Source organism: Perca fluviatilis, chromosome 9, assembly GCF_010015445.1.
Source record: "Perca fluviatilis chromosome 9, GENO_Pfluv_1.0, whole genome shotgun sequence".
Classification (NCBI taxonomy): domain Eukaryota; kingdom Metazoa; phylum Chordata; class Actinopteri; order Perciformes; family Percidae; genus Perca; species Perca fluviatilis.
Window position 1 is genome coordinate 25,755,657 of NC_053120.1, and position 13,649 is coordinate 25,769,305.

Below are 13,649 nucleotides of genomic sequence, written 5' to 3' on the forward strand. Positions count from 1 at the left end.
GTTTGACTTTGTACTGTTTTATACATTATACTCAGTATTTCTCAGAGGCACTACATGGTGCAGTAAAAGAATATAACTTAAAAAAAACTTTAAATATGCAGTTATAAAAATATAAACAGTATGAAAATGTCTTCAAACAAATGGTAGACAGTATATACATTTTACAGATAGTGAGGCCTTAATACATGGGAAATTAAATTCAACACCTTCAGGAATAATTATTATTTTAGGTAGCTCGCTACTTTATGTCGACTGTAATTACTGTTTAAAAGGGCTCAGTGATTTCACATTTTGTTTTCACTGAACTAGAGCTGAAACAATCAAATTAGATTATCAGCAGAAAATTATTTGCCGGCTATTTTGATAATCGTCTCTCTCTCTATCTCTCTCTCTCTCTCTCACACAATTTTCTGAAATTTCATAGACAAAACGATTAATCAAGAAACTAATAGCAGATTAATTGAAAATTATCCTAATGGCAAAAACAATGTCAATCTCACATTCAGATTAGCATGGAGAAAACCACGGCTCTACAAAAAGCTAGGTTTGTTCTGTACATTTTGTTCCCAGTTCCCTCATGTTACTATCATTAGACGGGGATCATCAAAGACTTGCATTACATTAAGTTGACTTAAAAAGTCTAAACTGTGACGCTAACATTTTTTTTTCCCTTTTCCAGAATAAAAGTACAGTTGCTGAAGGCTGTAACATTTGTGTCCGGTAACAGATCTAACAGATAGATTTGGCCAGCGGAAATGGCAGAAAAAGGCTGAATTGTCTCACTTCAGTTATCTTCCACTCGGGCCCTTTAAAGTCAAGTTAAGGCGGTATGACCAAACACTGCAGTATCCCTCACACAGCTGGGACCCTCGGGGCCAGTTATCCGTCAGTTTCTTGATGCTGTTCTGGAATTAAACACCACAGTGGTGCTGAGCGGTGCTGCTATGAATTATCGTCTTGTAGAATCTGAAAGGTAAGTCAAAAGCTGATGGTTACTACTTTCGTCCTCTCTTCGTCTTTCTTCGCATCATCTTCTTATTCTCAGCGTATCGCTCCCAGCCCCCTGCTACCTTACTCTCAAGGTAATCAATGAGAACCTGTCACGGTTTGTGAACAAAGACATTATTCAGGCGACAGTGTGTGCCCCCCTCAAGCACAAAAACCCAGAGACTGCTGAGCTAATTGAGTCAGGTGGAGTGAGGGTTTCTGTGAGTTCAAGGACTGAGCAGCAGAGGATGTGGCCGATGATCTGAACTCCTCACAAAGTCACATACTGTAAATGTACAGAAGATGCCGGGGCTCTGCGTGCCATTTGGCCCCGAGTTATTTTTGTGAAAGGGGCTCCTTACGCCAAGAGAAAACAAAGGAACACATAACAGTGCGCTGTTAATTACATTTACATGCTCGTTGCTCTTTGTTGTGGTCATCAGCGGAAGATCGAGTCTACATCGTTAAAATATGTAATAAAATCGGAGTGCATCTGCTTTCATGCTCCCGCGTCTGGCAGTAATAGCCAAACCGCATTTTTAAAGTAACCAAGTTCAAGCAAAAAAAATCTGTCATCTCTGTGTGTTTGCTACCCCACACATCGCATAAACAAAAGGCAGGGTCAGAAATTCAGTTCAGGACTTCAATGCAGCTGTGTGTGTGTGTGTGTGTGTGTGTGTGTGTGTGTGTGTGTGTGTGTGTGTGTGTGTGTGTGTGTGTGTGTGTGTGTGTGTGTGTGTGGTTGTGTGTGTGTGTGTGTGTGTGTGTGTGTGTGTGTGTGTGTGTGTGTGTGTGTGTGTGTGTGTGTGTGTGTGGGTCGCTCAGGAGAGATAATGAAAAGCGAGAGATTTTCTGCTTACCTACCTGGTTGCGCGTTTTGTGCGATTTCTGCAGCCACACCCTCCACTGGTCGTACAGTTTGATTGACATGCCGCTGCAGCCGGACGCGTGTTTGCGGACCCAGCCGAAGAACTGCTTGAGTTCCCGCCGCAGGGTGGAGTTCTGCTCACCAGGCTTAGGATCGCAGGAGCCGCTCTGCAGCCGCTCTGGGAGAGGCAGGGAGGGGGGTGAGGAGGGGAGAGACAAAGGAGAGAGTGTGAGTGAAGAAAGGAAGAGGTAAGAGAGAGGGGGGAGGATGAGAGAACAGCGTCAAGGTTATAGTTAGGACAAGTGTTAGTGCAAGGTGCGGTAGAGGCTAGACCATGCACCATCTGCTTGATGTGTCAGCATAAATGTGATAGGCATGGTTCTTATTCACACGTCCTATAGTTTGTTTTCTTTTTTCTTACACAACACCTCTGTGGAAAGCAGCCCTGATAGTAGATGAACCTGGTGAAATAAAGTCAATTTAAGTGTTTTTAGCCATGCTAAAAGGCACAGCGTGGCTCTATGGAGGCAACATTGGTCTGTCAGTCAGGCCAGCACTTTGGTCCAGACTGAAATATCGATCACAACATACCCGAGTTTAGTTTTTACTTGGCTAGAAATGACACTTACTTAATATCAGTCCCAAACCCTAAGATAATGCTCTGGTGTATTCTTAAATAAAGAAACATTTACAGTAGCACACCTCTCACTTCTCTCTACTTAAGAGGCTTCTGGTAAAAATAAACGCAGTCGCTCAATGAACATTTATGATGATTCATGTTGCTTAATTTCACAAAACCTGATGTACACAGTTTCATATAAAGACAAATGTTACTCGGTGTAATGTCCTAAACTGTGGAGGTGATTTACCATATTTGGGGAGGAAAGTTTAAAGTCTGCTACAATCGATTCTTTTTGGCAAAATACAGAGCCCGATAACGACTTCCTCCCTCTGGGGAGTAAATACCGCATGACCTATGTAACTCATTATCTGCTCCTGCTGCTTCTACTCAAGCTTTATAGGCCCTGTGTGTGCTTCTACGACAGACAACCAGCTTTTTAACTTGATCAATCTTTGAAGCCGACGACAAAAATCTATCAAAATGTCCCCCTGGCTCTTTGCAGTTCCTTCTAATCCTCTGCTGGGAGATCTCTATCAAGGTATCTAGCCTATTGATGTTTGGTTTCTCCTGGGTCACATGCGGTTTGGATCTGCTTGTTCAGGATGTTGAAACAGGGATAAGGACATTGTTTTTTTCTGGCTTCAATTGGCAAGGAAAGGTTGAGTATTAGAAAAAACGAACGGTCAAGATTTGTGGGTATCTCAGACGTTTGGGAAGCATTTAAAAACCATTTAAAACATGAGGCGCCGTTTTGGTAATTCAGTCTTGTATTAAAATGTCCTCTGCAACGTACTCACCACTGCTGGGCGTGGAGGCGGCAGCCGGGTGGCTCCAGTCACTCCAGATGCCGGGCTTCCTGGAGCCATAGATGCCCACTGGATTGCACCTCACCTGGACAAAATAGACGGTCCCGGGCTGGAGGCCTGCGAGCCGACAGGACGTCTGGTTACCAACATCATCCACCACCTGTGAGAGGCAACAAAATGACAGTCAAAATCCTTCTCGACTCCAACTAAACAGAGATGTTGGCTACATCTTTTATCACCATTATTTTTCGCCCTAGGAGGCTGAAATTTGGCATTGACGTCAAGTGTGTGTGAGGTTGTGTGTATGTGAATGCATGAACGCGTGGATGCATGCGCGTATGTGGTCGCATCTATTGCAAATTTGCCTATAGCACAGATGAAAAGTATGTGTGTGTATGTGTATATGTGTGTGTATATATATATATATATAAATAAATAAATGTAGTGTAGATATTAATCCTCTTATTCAAAGACATATTGTATGTACCTACACAACAGAGAAAAACATAAAGAAGCTGTGGGGAGAAAACATCAAAGAAGCAGTTTGAAAGAATGAAAATGTTTCTAAAAGCTTCACTTCTGGATGAAAGCCAGCGTTCAAAATTTGCCAGCAAAGAATCAGGCAGCAGTCAAGGTTTTAACACAAGACGTTTGTAAGTTTGTAATGAAAGCACACGCAGGAGGCTGGGGATGCAGCAGGAGCAACTTTTATGTTCATCGTTTAATGGATCAGTCGATGCCGCACATCAAATATTTTAACAAGCTGCCTCAGCGGTGTCATAGCTACAGAGAAAGTGTGTGTGTGTGTGTGTGTGTGTGTGTGTGTGTGTGTGTGTGTGTGTGTATGTGTGTGTGTGTGTGTGTGTGTACCACCTTCCATTCAGTGCTGTCCTCCAGTCTGTAGCGTATCTGATATTTGGCCTGAAACAGGATGTCCTTGAGCTCGGGGGGGCTGGCCCAGCGGACTGTCAGCTGGTCCTCAAGGTCGCCGACACGACTCACCTGCACGTTGGCAGGAGGGTCAGTGGTCACTGCACGAACAAGGACAATTGTTCAAAGGTTTGCATGCAGCAGATGTACAGTAATCAGGGCAAGGGTAGAAGAGGCTTGAATGACGAGAGAGAGAGAGAGAGAGAGAGAGAGAGAGAGAGAGAGAAAACCTACAGTGAATATTGTACTATAACACCGATGGCAGACAAACATCACACATCATTCTTCATGGTGAGGATGATCAGTGCTGAGCCAGCAAACTACCATCTGTCTCATACAAGTTGGAAAGGTCTAATATGTAGTAAGTTTGGTTTACTGTTTGTAAACACATAGCGTTCAAAGTTAGCCCCTCCTCCCCGGCTCAACAGCCAGAGAAAGAGTAAGAGAAAGAGCAGCGGTGGTCGAGTGAGCTAGAGAGTGAATGAAGAAAGGGAGCGGCGAACAAAGCAGTGAATCAGAGGAATAAAAAAAACTTTATTTTCTGATTGTTTCACAGCGGTTATGTTCTAAAGCACAAATAAACACACCCACACCTCCGTGGGAAGGTGCCACATTGCAGAGCTTCATGCTGTCCGTCTCTGTGTGTCGGTTAAACTTGCATGTCGCGAAGGGGCAAAGCCGCAGTTGGGAAGTCAACATTTATTATTATTATTATTATTCTGTGACTGGTCTTTTTGATTCTTGTTTTGTCTTTTTATTATATTCTTTATAATTCTGTCTCTCTAACTGACTGATCTTTCCTGAAAACAAAAAAAAGGTCAGTTAGTAAAATGAAATACTTATATATTTTAGAATTAAGTTATGAAGAAAAAGAAAATGATTGCATGCACGTTATTTCTTTGTGATCAAACACTGTTTTATAGCTTAAAATGGCTCTCAATTTAAACACTAATAATGCCATCAGGTTTACCTCAGTCTGACGTGGGATAAGTTCAGAAACATGGGCATTATGGGAAGTGTAGGTTCAAGTGTTTTTGGAACTTCCTAGTCTGGATATCTCTGCCACTGCTGCTTCCATTTTGACCAGTCAGTTAAACACTTTTTAACTGCTTTACAACATGGTCAAAGTAATGGTGCATTTCCCCCAATACATAGCCTACTATTCTCTTACAGCAGCGATTCCCAAAGTGTGGTGCACGCACTCCTTGGGGTGCTTGAGGTGCTTCTAGGGGGTGCGCAAGAGGAAAAATGTAATGGTGTAATATAGGGGTGGTACGGTTCACAAAACCCACGGTTCGGTTCGTATCACGGTTTTAGGGTCACGGTTTTCGGTTCAGTACGGTTCTTGTTATTTTTTCTTTTAATCTTTAACACTCCAGAATATACTTCAGCATATGATATATAGCTAAAATTAGCATATTGAATGCATGTTGCACAAAACATGCACACAGTGGCAGTTCTATATATTGTTTTATTTCATCATAGGTAGGCCTACCATGAAATCCAAAATGTTCCCACACACCAGACTATAAACGACGCTGGCGCATCCTCCACCTCCGGTCAGCCTCTCTCCCACTTGACATTTCTGCATGTGACGTGACGTGACGTGACGTGCAGCGGCACCCCACTCCACTTGAGGAGCGGTCGGCTCGGTGTCTCTCAAAATCTGACGAAAATCTTTTAAACTGACCTTTGTCGATCTGAAATGAAGACAGATTCAGCAACTGCATGGCCTATTTCTTGCTTAAAATGTTTTCAGAAACACGTTTCGGTGAACTATTTTAGTACAATATGAGATCGTATTCTGAACGAGCCGCCATGACAGTCTGTTTTGAAATTAGGGACCAGCCAGACCCATGTGACGCGATCGTCCAATCAGCTGCCATGGGTTGCGTTTGTCACGCCCATCCCGCTCGTCATTTCCTTAATATATATGTCAATGGTCATTTCCAGTAAGTGTTTTAACATAGGTGTATAAAGTGGGCACTACGGCAGTAAGAGGTTAGTGCAGCTTAACAGTGTACTGACGAACCGTGCGGTACACATGCTCCGAACCGAGACTAGCGAACCGAGCGGTTCGGGTGTTTTTTCATGAACTGTACCACCCCTAGTGTAATAACTACACCAATACTTTTTAGTGGTATTTTTTTTAAATAAAAAACCTAAAAATTTAAAACTTTGCTTTATAAATTTTAAATTAAAAACTTACATTTTAATAAATAAATGTACCCAAAATGCACTTCAGTTCTTGCCAGTCAGCCTGTCTTTACGTAACGTATGCGTAGTGTAACATCACTAGCTTTAACATTACCTACGTATAGGGCTGGGTATCGTTAAAAAATGTTCGATACCGGTACAAATACCGTGACTCCGATACCGGTTCCTAAACGATGCTTTTTTTCAATACAAATTTTATAAAACAAAAAGAAATTTCTTTTTTAGTAATTTTTTTTCAGCTCCGACTACGTGAGCCCCGTCTCTGTGTGTAACGTAGAGTTTCTCCTGCGTGTCTCTATGACGTGTAACGTTAGATAGCCAATCACAGACATTATTAGATCTTGGTAAAAGCATGCTGCGTGCTTATTGGCTCACTGACGCTCATGAGATTTCCTCCTTAGGTATTGAAATTGGGTATTGAATGACGAGGCATTTTTCGATACTCGATACTTCAGAGGCAATTCGGCCGGTGCATAAAAAGTATTGACTTCGGTACCCAGCCCTACCTATGTATGCCTACAAGCTGAAATTGTTTATTTACGCAAATATGCACAACTGGCTAAAATCAGGGCAACTGTCAGGCGGGACATCTAAAGTTATAAGCCATGAAAGAGGAGCGAGAAAGAGAGAGACTAAGGAATCGGAGGCGAGGGAAACTGAGAGATGCGTTGTGATTGCCCAAAGCCACAGTGTGTGGTGTGCAGTGAGGTTCTGGCTAACAGCTGTATGAAGCCCTCTTATCTACGTCTCCACCTGAACACAAAGCATGCCAATGTGAGTCAAAAGCCTCTTACTTTAATTTGGCCATAAAAAGAAAAGATCAAAAAAAGATTGGGGGTGCGTCAACCCGGTCAGGATGTAGAACGGGGTGCGTTGCCTAAAAAGTTTGGGAACCGCCGCCTTACAGTATATAATAGCTTTCTCAAACTCTGTGCGGGGGAATAGTCCTAACATAATGTAATCCATATATGCATACAATGATTGAATGTTTGCCAGCTGCGAGTGAAAGAAATACAAATAAATTAATCCGTTAACAGATTTATGTGCACGAGAGAATAATTAATAAAACTAAATCCTACTTCTACTTAAACAGGACAGTTCCAGATTGGAGTGCAAGAGAATACATTTTCCAACAATTATAAAAATGATTTTCGAGAAGCCTTTGGACAGTCACCATATGTAGAGGTTCCTAACTTGTCATTTCAACAATGAGCAAATGGAAGATTTAGGTATTTTCATTTGAATAGAGAAAAATTGTACAGACTGGCTAGCAGGCTTTGGTTCAGGTCAGTCCGTACTTCCTGTAGAGAGCGTGGTGTTCCCTCAGTCAGTATTAAACTGAACATTTGATCTACTGCAATAAAGGTTGCAAACAAATCAAGTGCTTTGAAGGAGAGAAAGACAGAGGGGAAGATAAAAGGGGATGGCAGCACGAGAGACAAAAAGGAACTTATTAAAGAACTTGTAAAAGTGTTTCCTGTTTGTAACCTCCTGCTTTAGACATCCTGCACTGCTGGTGCGTGACGCTGTTTTTCAGCTTTATTTGTTCTAACGCATTCAGCTCAAGGGAGAAAAGGAAACCGAGCCAGAACAAATATACTCCCAGCTCATTGTTTCTGTTATTGAGGCAGTGCAATGCATCATACATATGGCAACACTCCTCCAACCCACTCACAGCTCCAACTTCTCTGTTCCTCAGTGTGAAGTGAGGATGAATGGAGGGAGAGGATGCCCAGTCACGGACAATAAACACTGCTTTCAAAATGTTGCGCTCGCTGGAGGCCACAACGCTAAGCAATTCCATTAGCGTCGGAGAAATTGTAAGATGTACCCGCTGTCGCTCGTACATTATAACCTAAATTTCTCGCTGAGAAAACCCGTGAAGCCTTTCCCACAGAGGCATCGGATGTGCGGTTAACTTGTACAACAAAACCGTTTCTTTGAGAGTTGCAGCCTGAAACCATAACGCTGTTACAGAGGGAACGAACAATAAAAATGAATCCCCCTCTCCCCTAGAGAAGTGTGTTAGCCATATGCAGGAGATCTGCAGACAGACAAATGGAACAGAGGAATGGAAAAGACAGGAAAGGATAAGACGGGAAAGGAAAGAAAAAAGGACAAGAAAGGAAAGGAAAAGACATGAAATGAAAGAAAGGACAAGAAAGGAAAGGAAAAGACAGAAAAGGAAAAGAAAGGACAAGACAGGAATGGAAATAGCTATATTATTTAAGCTCTACAACTTCAGACGTCCTCAAAACCTTTGCTTACCCACCTACATCAAGGATGTCCAGCGTGGTGATGTCAGAGGTAGCAGAGCCCAGCTGATTGGCTGCCTCCACCCAGATCTCATACGGGGTGAAGAGGGCGAGGTTGCGGGGGATGTAGCAGGAGTAGCGCTGCTTCCCTGTGTTGTAAACTTCACACTCCTTCTCTCTCCCGTACCACCTGGACAGAAACAAACAGTGATCAAAATGAACTATGACGTTTGTTTCCGAAGAGGCAGACTGACTGTTTGTAACAGTTAGCACACGAGCAGGAACGACACACTGCAGCCTCTAAACGTAGTGCGTGTTGCAGATGATAAAACTGTACGCGGCACTAATGCATTTATTGCTAGTCTACCTGAGTGGTGTCGGGCGAGGTGATCACCTGTGAGCTGCAGCAGGTCTGGGGCGCTCACCTCAATTTGTACTTGAGGGTGTATTTGGTTTGGATGTGGGTCTCACCCAGCCCCCCCGGGCTCCACTTGCAGCTCAAGTCCTTGGTGTTGTGGGACCAACACGTTAAATTGACTGGCTTTTCTGGAGGCCCTGGAGGAAAAAAAGAACAATGAAAAAACACATTTTAAAGCAAGATGTTGAAATGAAGTTAAAAAAAGTGGGGTTGAGTTAAATGGTGAACATACTAGGCCTACTTAGTGTTAATCTTATTTTATTCTGAAATTTACGAGAAAGAAAACACCATAAGGCCAATTTTTTTCTCCATTCATGTGAAGAGTTCACTCCATCAAGCCAACGCATTAAAAAAGCTGATTATGCAACAGACCTCATTACAGACAAATTATAATCAAAAAGGATTTTATGTGGAACTAACAATAAAAACTGAGTTCACAACAAACTGTTTAGGTTCCCCAAAAGGATAAAAATGTTGTCTTAAAGAAGCTCTGACTATTTGTCAATAATTATGATTTTGTAAGGAATTGCATAACAGTTATTTTTAAGGTGGTGTGAGAGCAGTTGAAAGTGAAACAATCTTATTTATTTTAATGATTTTATAACTTAATTTTATCCATTTTAATTTCATGTCTCAATAAAAAGGAACATCTATTAATCTACAGTGTTCAAAAACATATTAATTTACAGGGTTTGTGTGTCCTCAGATATTAACACCACCATAGAAATGGTGGTTGTGCTCAAAAAGACTAAGACTGAGCTCACTAGATCTTTTTTTTTTTTTATTCATTCAGTCTCCTGAAAGCTGTGTGCCAGCCTGACAGCCAGCCTCCTGAGCCCAAGAGCATTTCAATGAGACATTTCCATATAGGACTCTGCAACGCCAGAAAAGCCTCCACTTACTGCCCACATAGAGACACGAACCAGCCAGGACGTGTCCATCTGCTCCGTGACACACGAGGTTGTCTCCAGACTGCTGCTGGGAGCCGTTGAGGTTGTGGAGGGTGATGCTCAGGGTGTCGGGGCTCAACACACTGCACGCGCTGCTGGACACACTTATCCCGTTCAGAGTCCAGTACAATGTGCTGGCGTGGAGGCCGAGCTCAGGGCTCAGCGTGCACGTGGCTGTCAGACTGGAGCCGATATGCAGGACGGGATCCTGAGGGGAGATCACCGCTTCATCTGGATGGTGGAAACACATATACCTCGTATTACCTTTCTTTCTCTTGTAATGCACCTTTACTTTTTTTTCATGTCATGCTTTCATTGAATTCCATTAGTGAAAAATGTCCCACGCAAATTCCCTTCAAATTACTTTTTGTCCCAGCAAATGTCCAAAATCCAAAGATATTAATTTAAAAAAATATATAAAACTAGGAAAACCTGCAAATGTGTTTTTTGATTAATTAATAAAAAAAAATATACATTTAAATCTCTTTCAATAGACTAAATGTCTAATCAACTAATCATTATAGCACTAATTTGGCTAATTATTTAATGTAAATGTGTTGGTTGTTCATGTGATTTCACCCCGTGTTTAATGGTAAAGATACTGTAAACTTGCTGACATTGTTTTTTTTTTTTAAACACAACCATAATACATTTATCCTTTTATCATTTAATTTCCACTGATTTGACCCTCCTTAATAACATTAGGTCCTGGGCAGCTGTTGAACTTGAACACACAGTGTGTCCAAATCTCTTGCCAACCGTAAGAAAACGTTGTGTTTGTGTTAGGCAGCAGCGGCAGTACTGCACCACAACAGAGCAGGAGCTCAGCACATATTTATGACCAAGTAATGAAGTGGATTTATGGAGCCGAGAGAGTAGGATCGGTCAGAAAGGTCACCCTGGTTTGTCGGTCAAATCCTTGAATGCTTTTCCATACCACGACCCCTCTTAGACTTAATGTTTGCCTTTATGATTGATGCTCATGAGAAACCGTCTGTTTGAATGTTACCACTGGGCTTCTTTTTCTCAGAGACATGAGGGTTAATGTGTAGAGGTTAGTTTCATTAACTGTGCTTCAGGTGGGCGATATGTTATGTATATGTTTCCAGCCTCACTGGAGTAAGTAGCAACGAATATGAAGACAAACGTACAGAGATCAAAATTCGATTTACATGTAGAGGAAGAGTGAGGGTTGACCTCTGGGCCTCAGTGAGTGGGATTCAATACAAAACATGCAAGGTATGAAATATACATGAGAAAAATAACATCCATGTGTTTGACACATATAGAAGCTACTTGCAGATCATTTTCTCAGTCTTAACATTACAAATGTCTGCATGATAATAACTTGGAATATTATTGTTATCTTTCCTTCATTTCCTTCATGCAACAGCACTGATGAACACCATTTATTTCAATTTGTCTCATCACCACCATCTCTAATAGGTCTTGCTCTCAGTCTAATTACTCTCATAATCATGTGCTGTCACTGCATTGAGATTTATTTTAGTTGAGAATAATACAATTAGGGCGGTATTATTTTTTTTAAGATTATTTTTGGGGGCATTTCCGCCTTTAATGGATAGATAGGAAAGATATGAAAGGGGAGAGAGAGGGGGAAGACATGCAGGGAGACATCGTCCCAGGTTGGAATCAAACCCTGGACCTTCTGCGACGAGGCATAAACCTCTGCATATGTGCGCCCGCTCTACCAACTGAGCTATCCTGGCCACCAATTATTGTGTTTTTGCTGGTTACAGTGCAATCTCTTTTCAACAAATTTGTAAATTGTCAGAGATTTTTGCCACACTGTTGATACCATGGTAGCTATCCTGAATCATATTTATGTATTAGGTCCTTGTAGACAATATTGGATTTTCATTTGAAGTAGGCCCATAAATTATCAGCTGGTTTCTTGTAAATATATTGGTATCTGCGTACATGTCCTCTGATAAATAACAGAAAAATATAAAGATATGTTTACGGTTATATAACAGACCGTAATTTCATACAGAAAGTGTCTCTATAACATAATTTGTTAACCAGAGAGCACTGATAATTTTATTTTTCATTGTAAAATGTCCTGCTCAGTACTACTGGTCACAAAAAGAGTCAATAATTAAGGAATTATTATCAGAAATGTTTATGTTAAAAACTTAATATTGGCTGTTATATAGATTTTTTTTAAATTGTCATATGGTGATATTGGTCTAGAAAAATCCACTAGGTCAGACTGTAATTTGTATTTAATTTTAACATTTAAAACAATATAAATGTTTTGATTTTTAATTAAATGTTCTTGATTTGACAGGTATTCAATTCATAACATTTCTCAAAAGCTGATATTCCCATTTGGTGATTTTAACCATTAACACTTTCTCTATTGAGTTTCCATAAAATGTACTATATCAGTATATCGATATCGCAATAAAAAACGACATATAGCTACTGTAATAGAGGACTTTATCCATATCACCTCCTCCTAATAAGCACTGGAAATTCTTGAAAATCCACCTTCTGTGGCTGCCTATTATAATTATTATTGGTGGGGTGATAGCACCTGGGCAGGTGAAAACTTTGTGCTGATTTTTTTTAAAAGTTTATTTAAATCCTTGTGTTTTGTTTTAGAGCCTCCATACAGCAGCTCACTCTGGAAAACACTGACTTTATCTTTAGCTAACTCTGCTGCTCTAAGTTGACACACATATCCTCCCGTACCACACTGAGGTCTGCACCGACAGAAACACGGTAATGTTCAGTCGGTTGTGTCTGTCTGTCAGTTGACTAAAGTTTGGTACTTACGTGTCGAGGACAACAGCACATGTGGGACGAGGAGGAGGAGAAACATGAAGGGAAACATGGTTCTTTCAGCTGCTTTTCTTCCTTCTCGGTCCCTGTCGAGTTTCCGGGACGTGAAGAGCAGACAGGAACCGCGCAGCTTCACTCTCTTAGCGGCTCTTCTCAGATCAAATGTTGGCTCTTCTTCCCTGGAAGTCTGGAGACCAAACTGACTGCAGGCTGCTGGCGGGAACACGAGGATCGCTTCCTTTAATAACGCTGCTGCTGCCGTAACACCCAGGTTCATACTGTTTGCTCCTCCCTTGTTTTCCCACTCAGTCACATTAGTGCTGCCTGACACACACACACACACACACACACACACACACACACACACACACACACACACACACACACACACACACACACACACACACACACACACACACACACACACACACTCTATATTACACACTAATATATTACACAGTAATATTTGGTATATTATAAATAACACCCTTTTCTGGAAATATAGGCCTAATAAAGAGTAACTACGTACATTTACTCAAGTACTTAGTAGACTAGAACAATTTTGCTCTTTACTTGAGTAATTCCCATTGTATTCTATGTATTCTATTACTCTACTACATCACATTACTATGTCAATTACATTAAGATTTTACATATAAATACATGATGCTACATCAATTATTTATAGGCTACACAACTAAATATTCTCTATTGCTATAGATTCAACTGTCCAGCAGTAAGAATGAAAGAGAATCAGCCCCACTTCAGGTACAACATTCAATGGCTGT

At 41.3% G+C, this 13,649-nt stretch overlaps 1 protein-coding gene across 2 annotated transcripts; it reads right to left on the reverse strand.

The window, feature by feature from the left end:
- Position 1: 1 nt before the first annotated feature.
- On the reverse strand, positions 2-13,142 carry crlf1b (cytokine receptor-like factor 1b). Of its 2 annotated transcripts, none has more exons than XM_039812328.1 (8): positions 12,856-13,142; positions 10,006-10,284; positions 9,111-9,240; positions 8,703-8,875; positions 4,157-4,314; positions 3,275-3,443; positions 1,852-2,033; positions 2-966 (listed from the first exon to the last, which is right to left on the reverse strand). In XM_039812328.1, exons 1-8 carry the CDS (start codon positions 13,136-13,138, stop codon positions 943-945), a joined length of 1,398 nt encoding a protein of 465 aa, XP_039668262.1. In that variant the 5' UTR covers positions 13,139-13,142; the 3' UTR covers positions 2-942. The 2 variants fall into 2 exon arrangements, with proteins under 2 accessions (XP_039668262.1, XP_039668263.1); XM_039812329.1 differs by having other exon boundaries at positions 1,848-2,033.
- Positions 13,143-13,649: the final 507 nt, after the last annotated feature.

Bases quoted from the DNA above. Each gene is read 5' to 3' on its own strand.
- crlf1b (XM_039812328.1), bottom strand. From the start codon at position 13,138: ATGAACCTGGGTGTTACGGCAGCAGCAGCGTTATTAAAGGAAGCGATC. The intron at 8,876-9,110 runs GTGAGCGCCCCA...GTTTCTGTCCAG, and splicing joins ACCCTCAAGTACAAATTGAG to GTGGTACGGGAGAGAGAAGG. The intron at 2,034-3,274 runs GTGAGTACGTTG...TGCCTCTCCCAG, and splicing joins CGCCTCCACGCCCAGCAGTG to AGCGGCTGCAGAGCGGCTCC.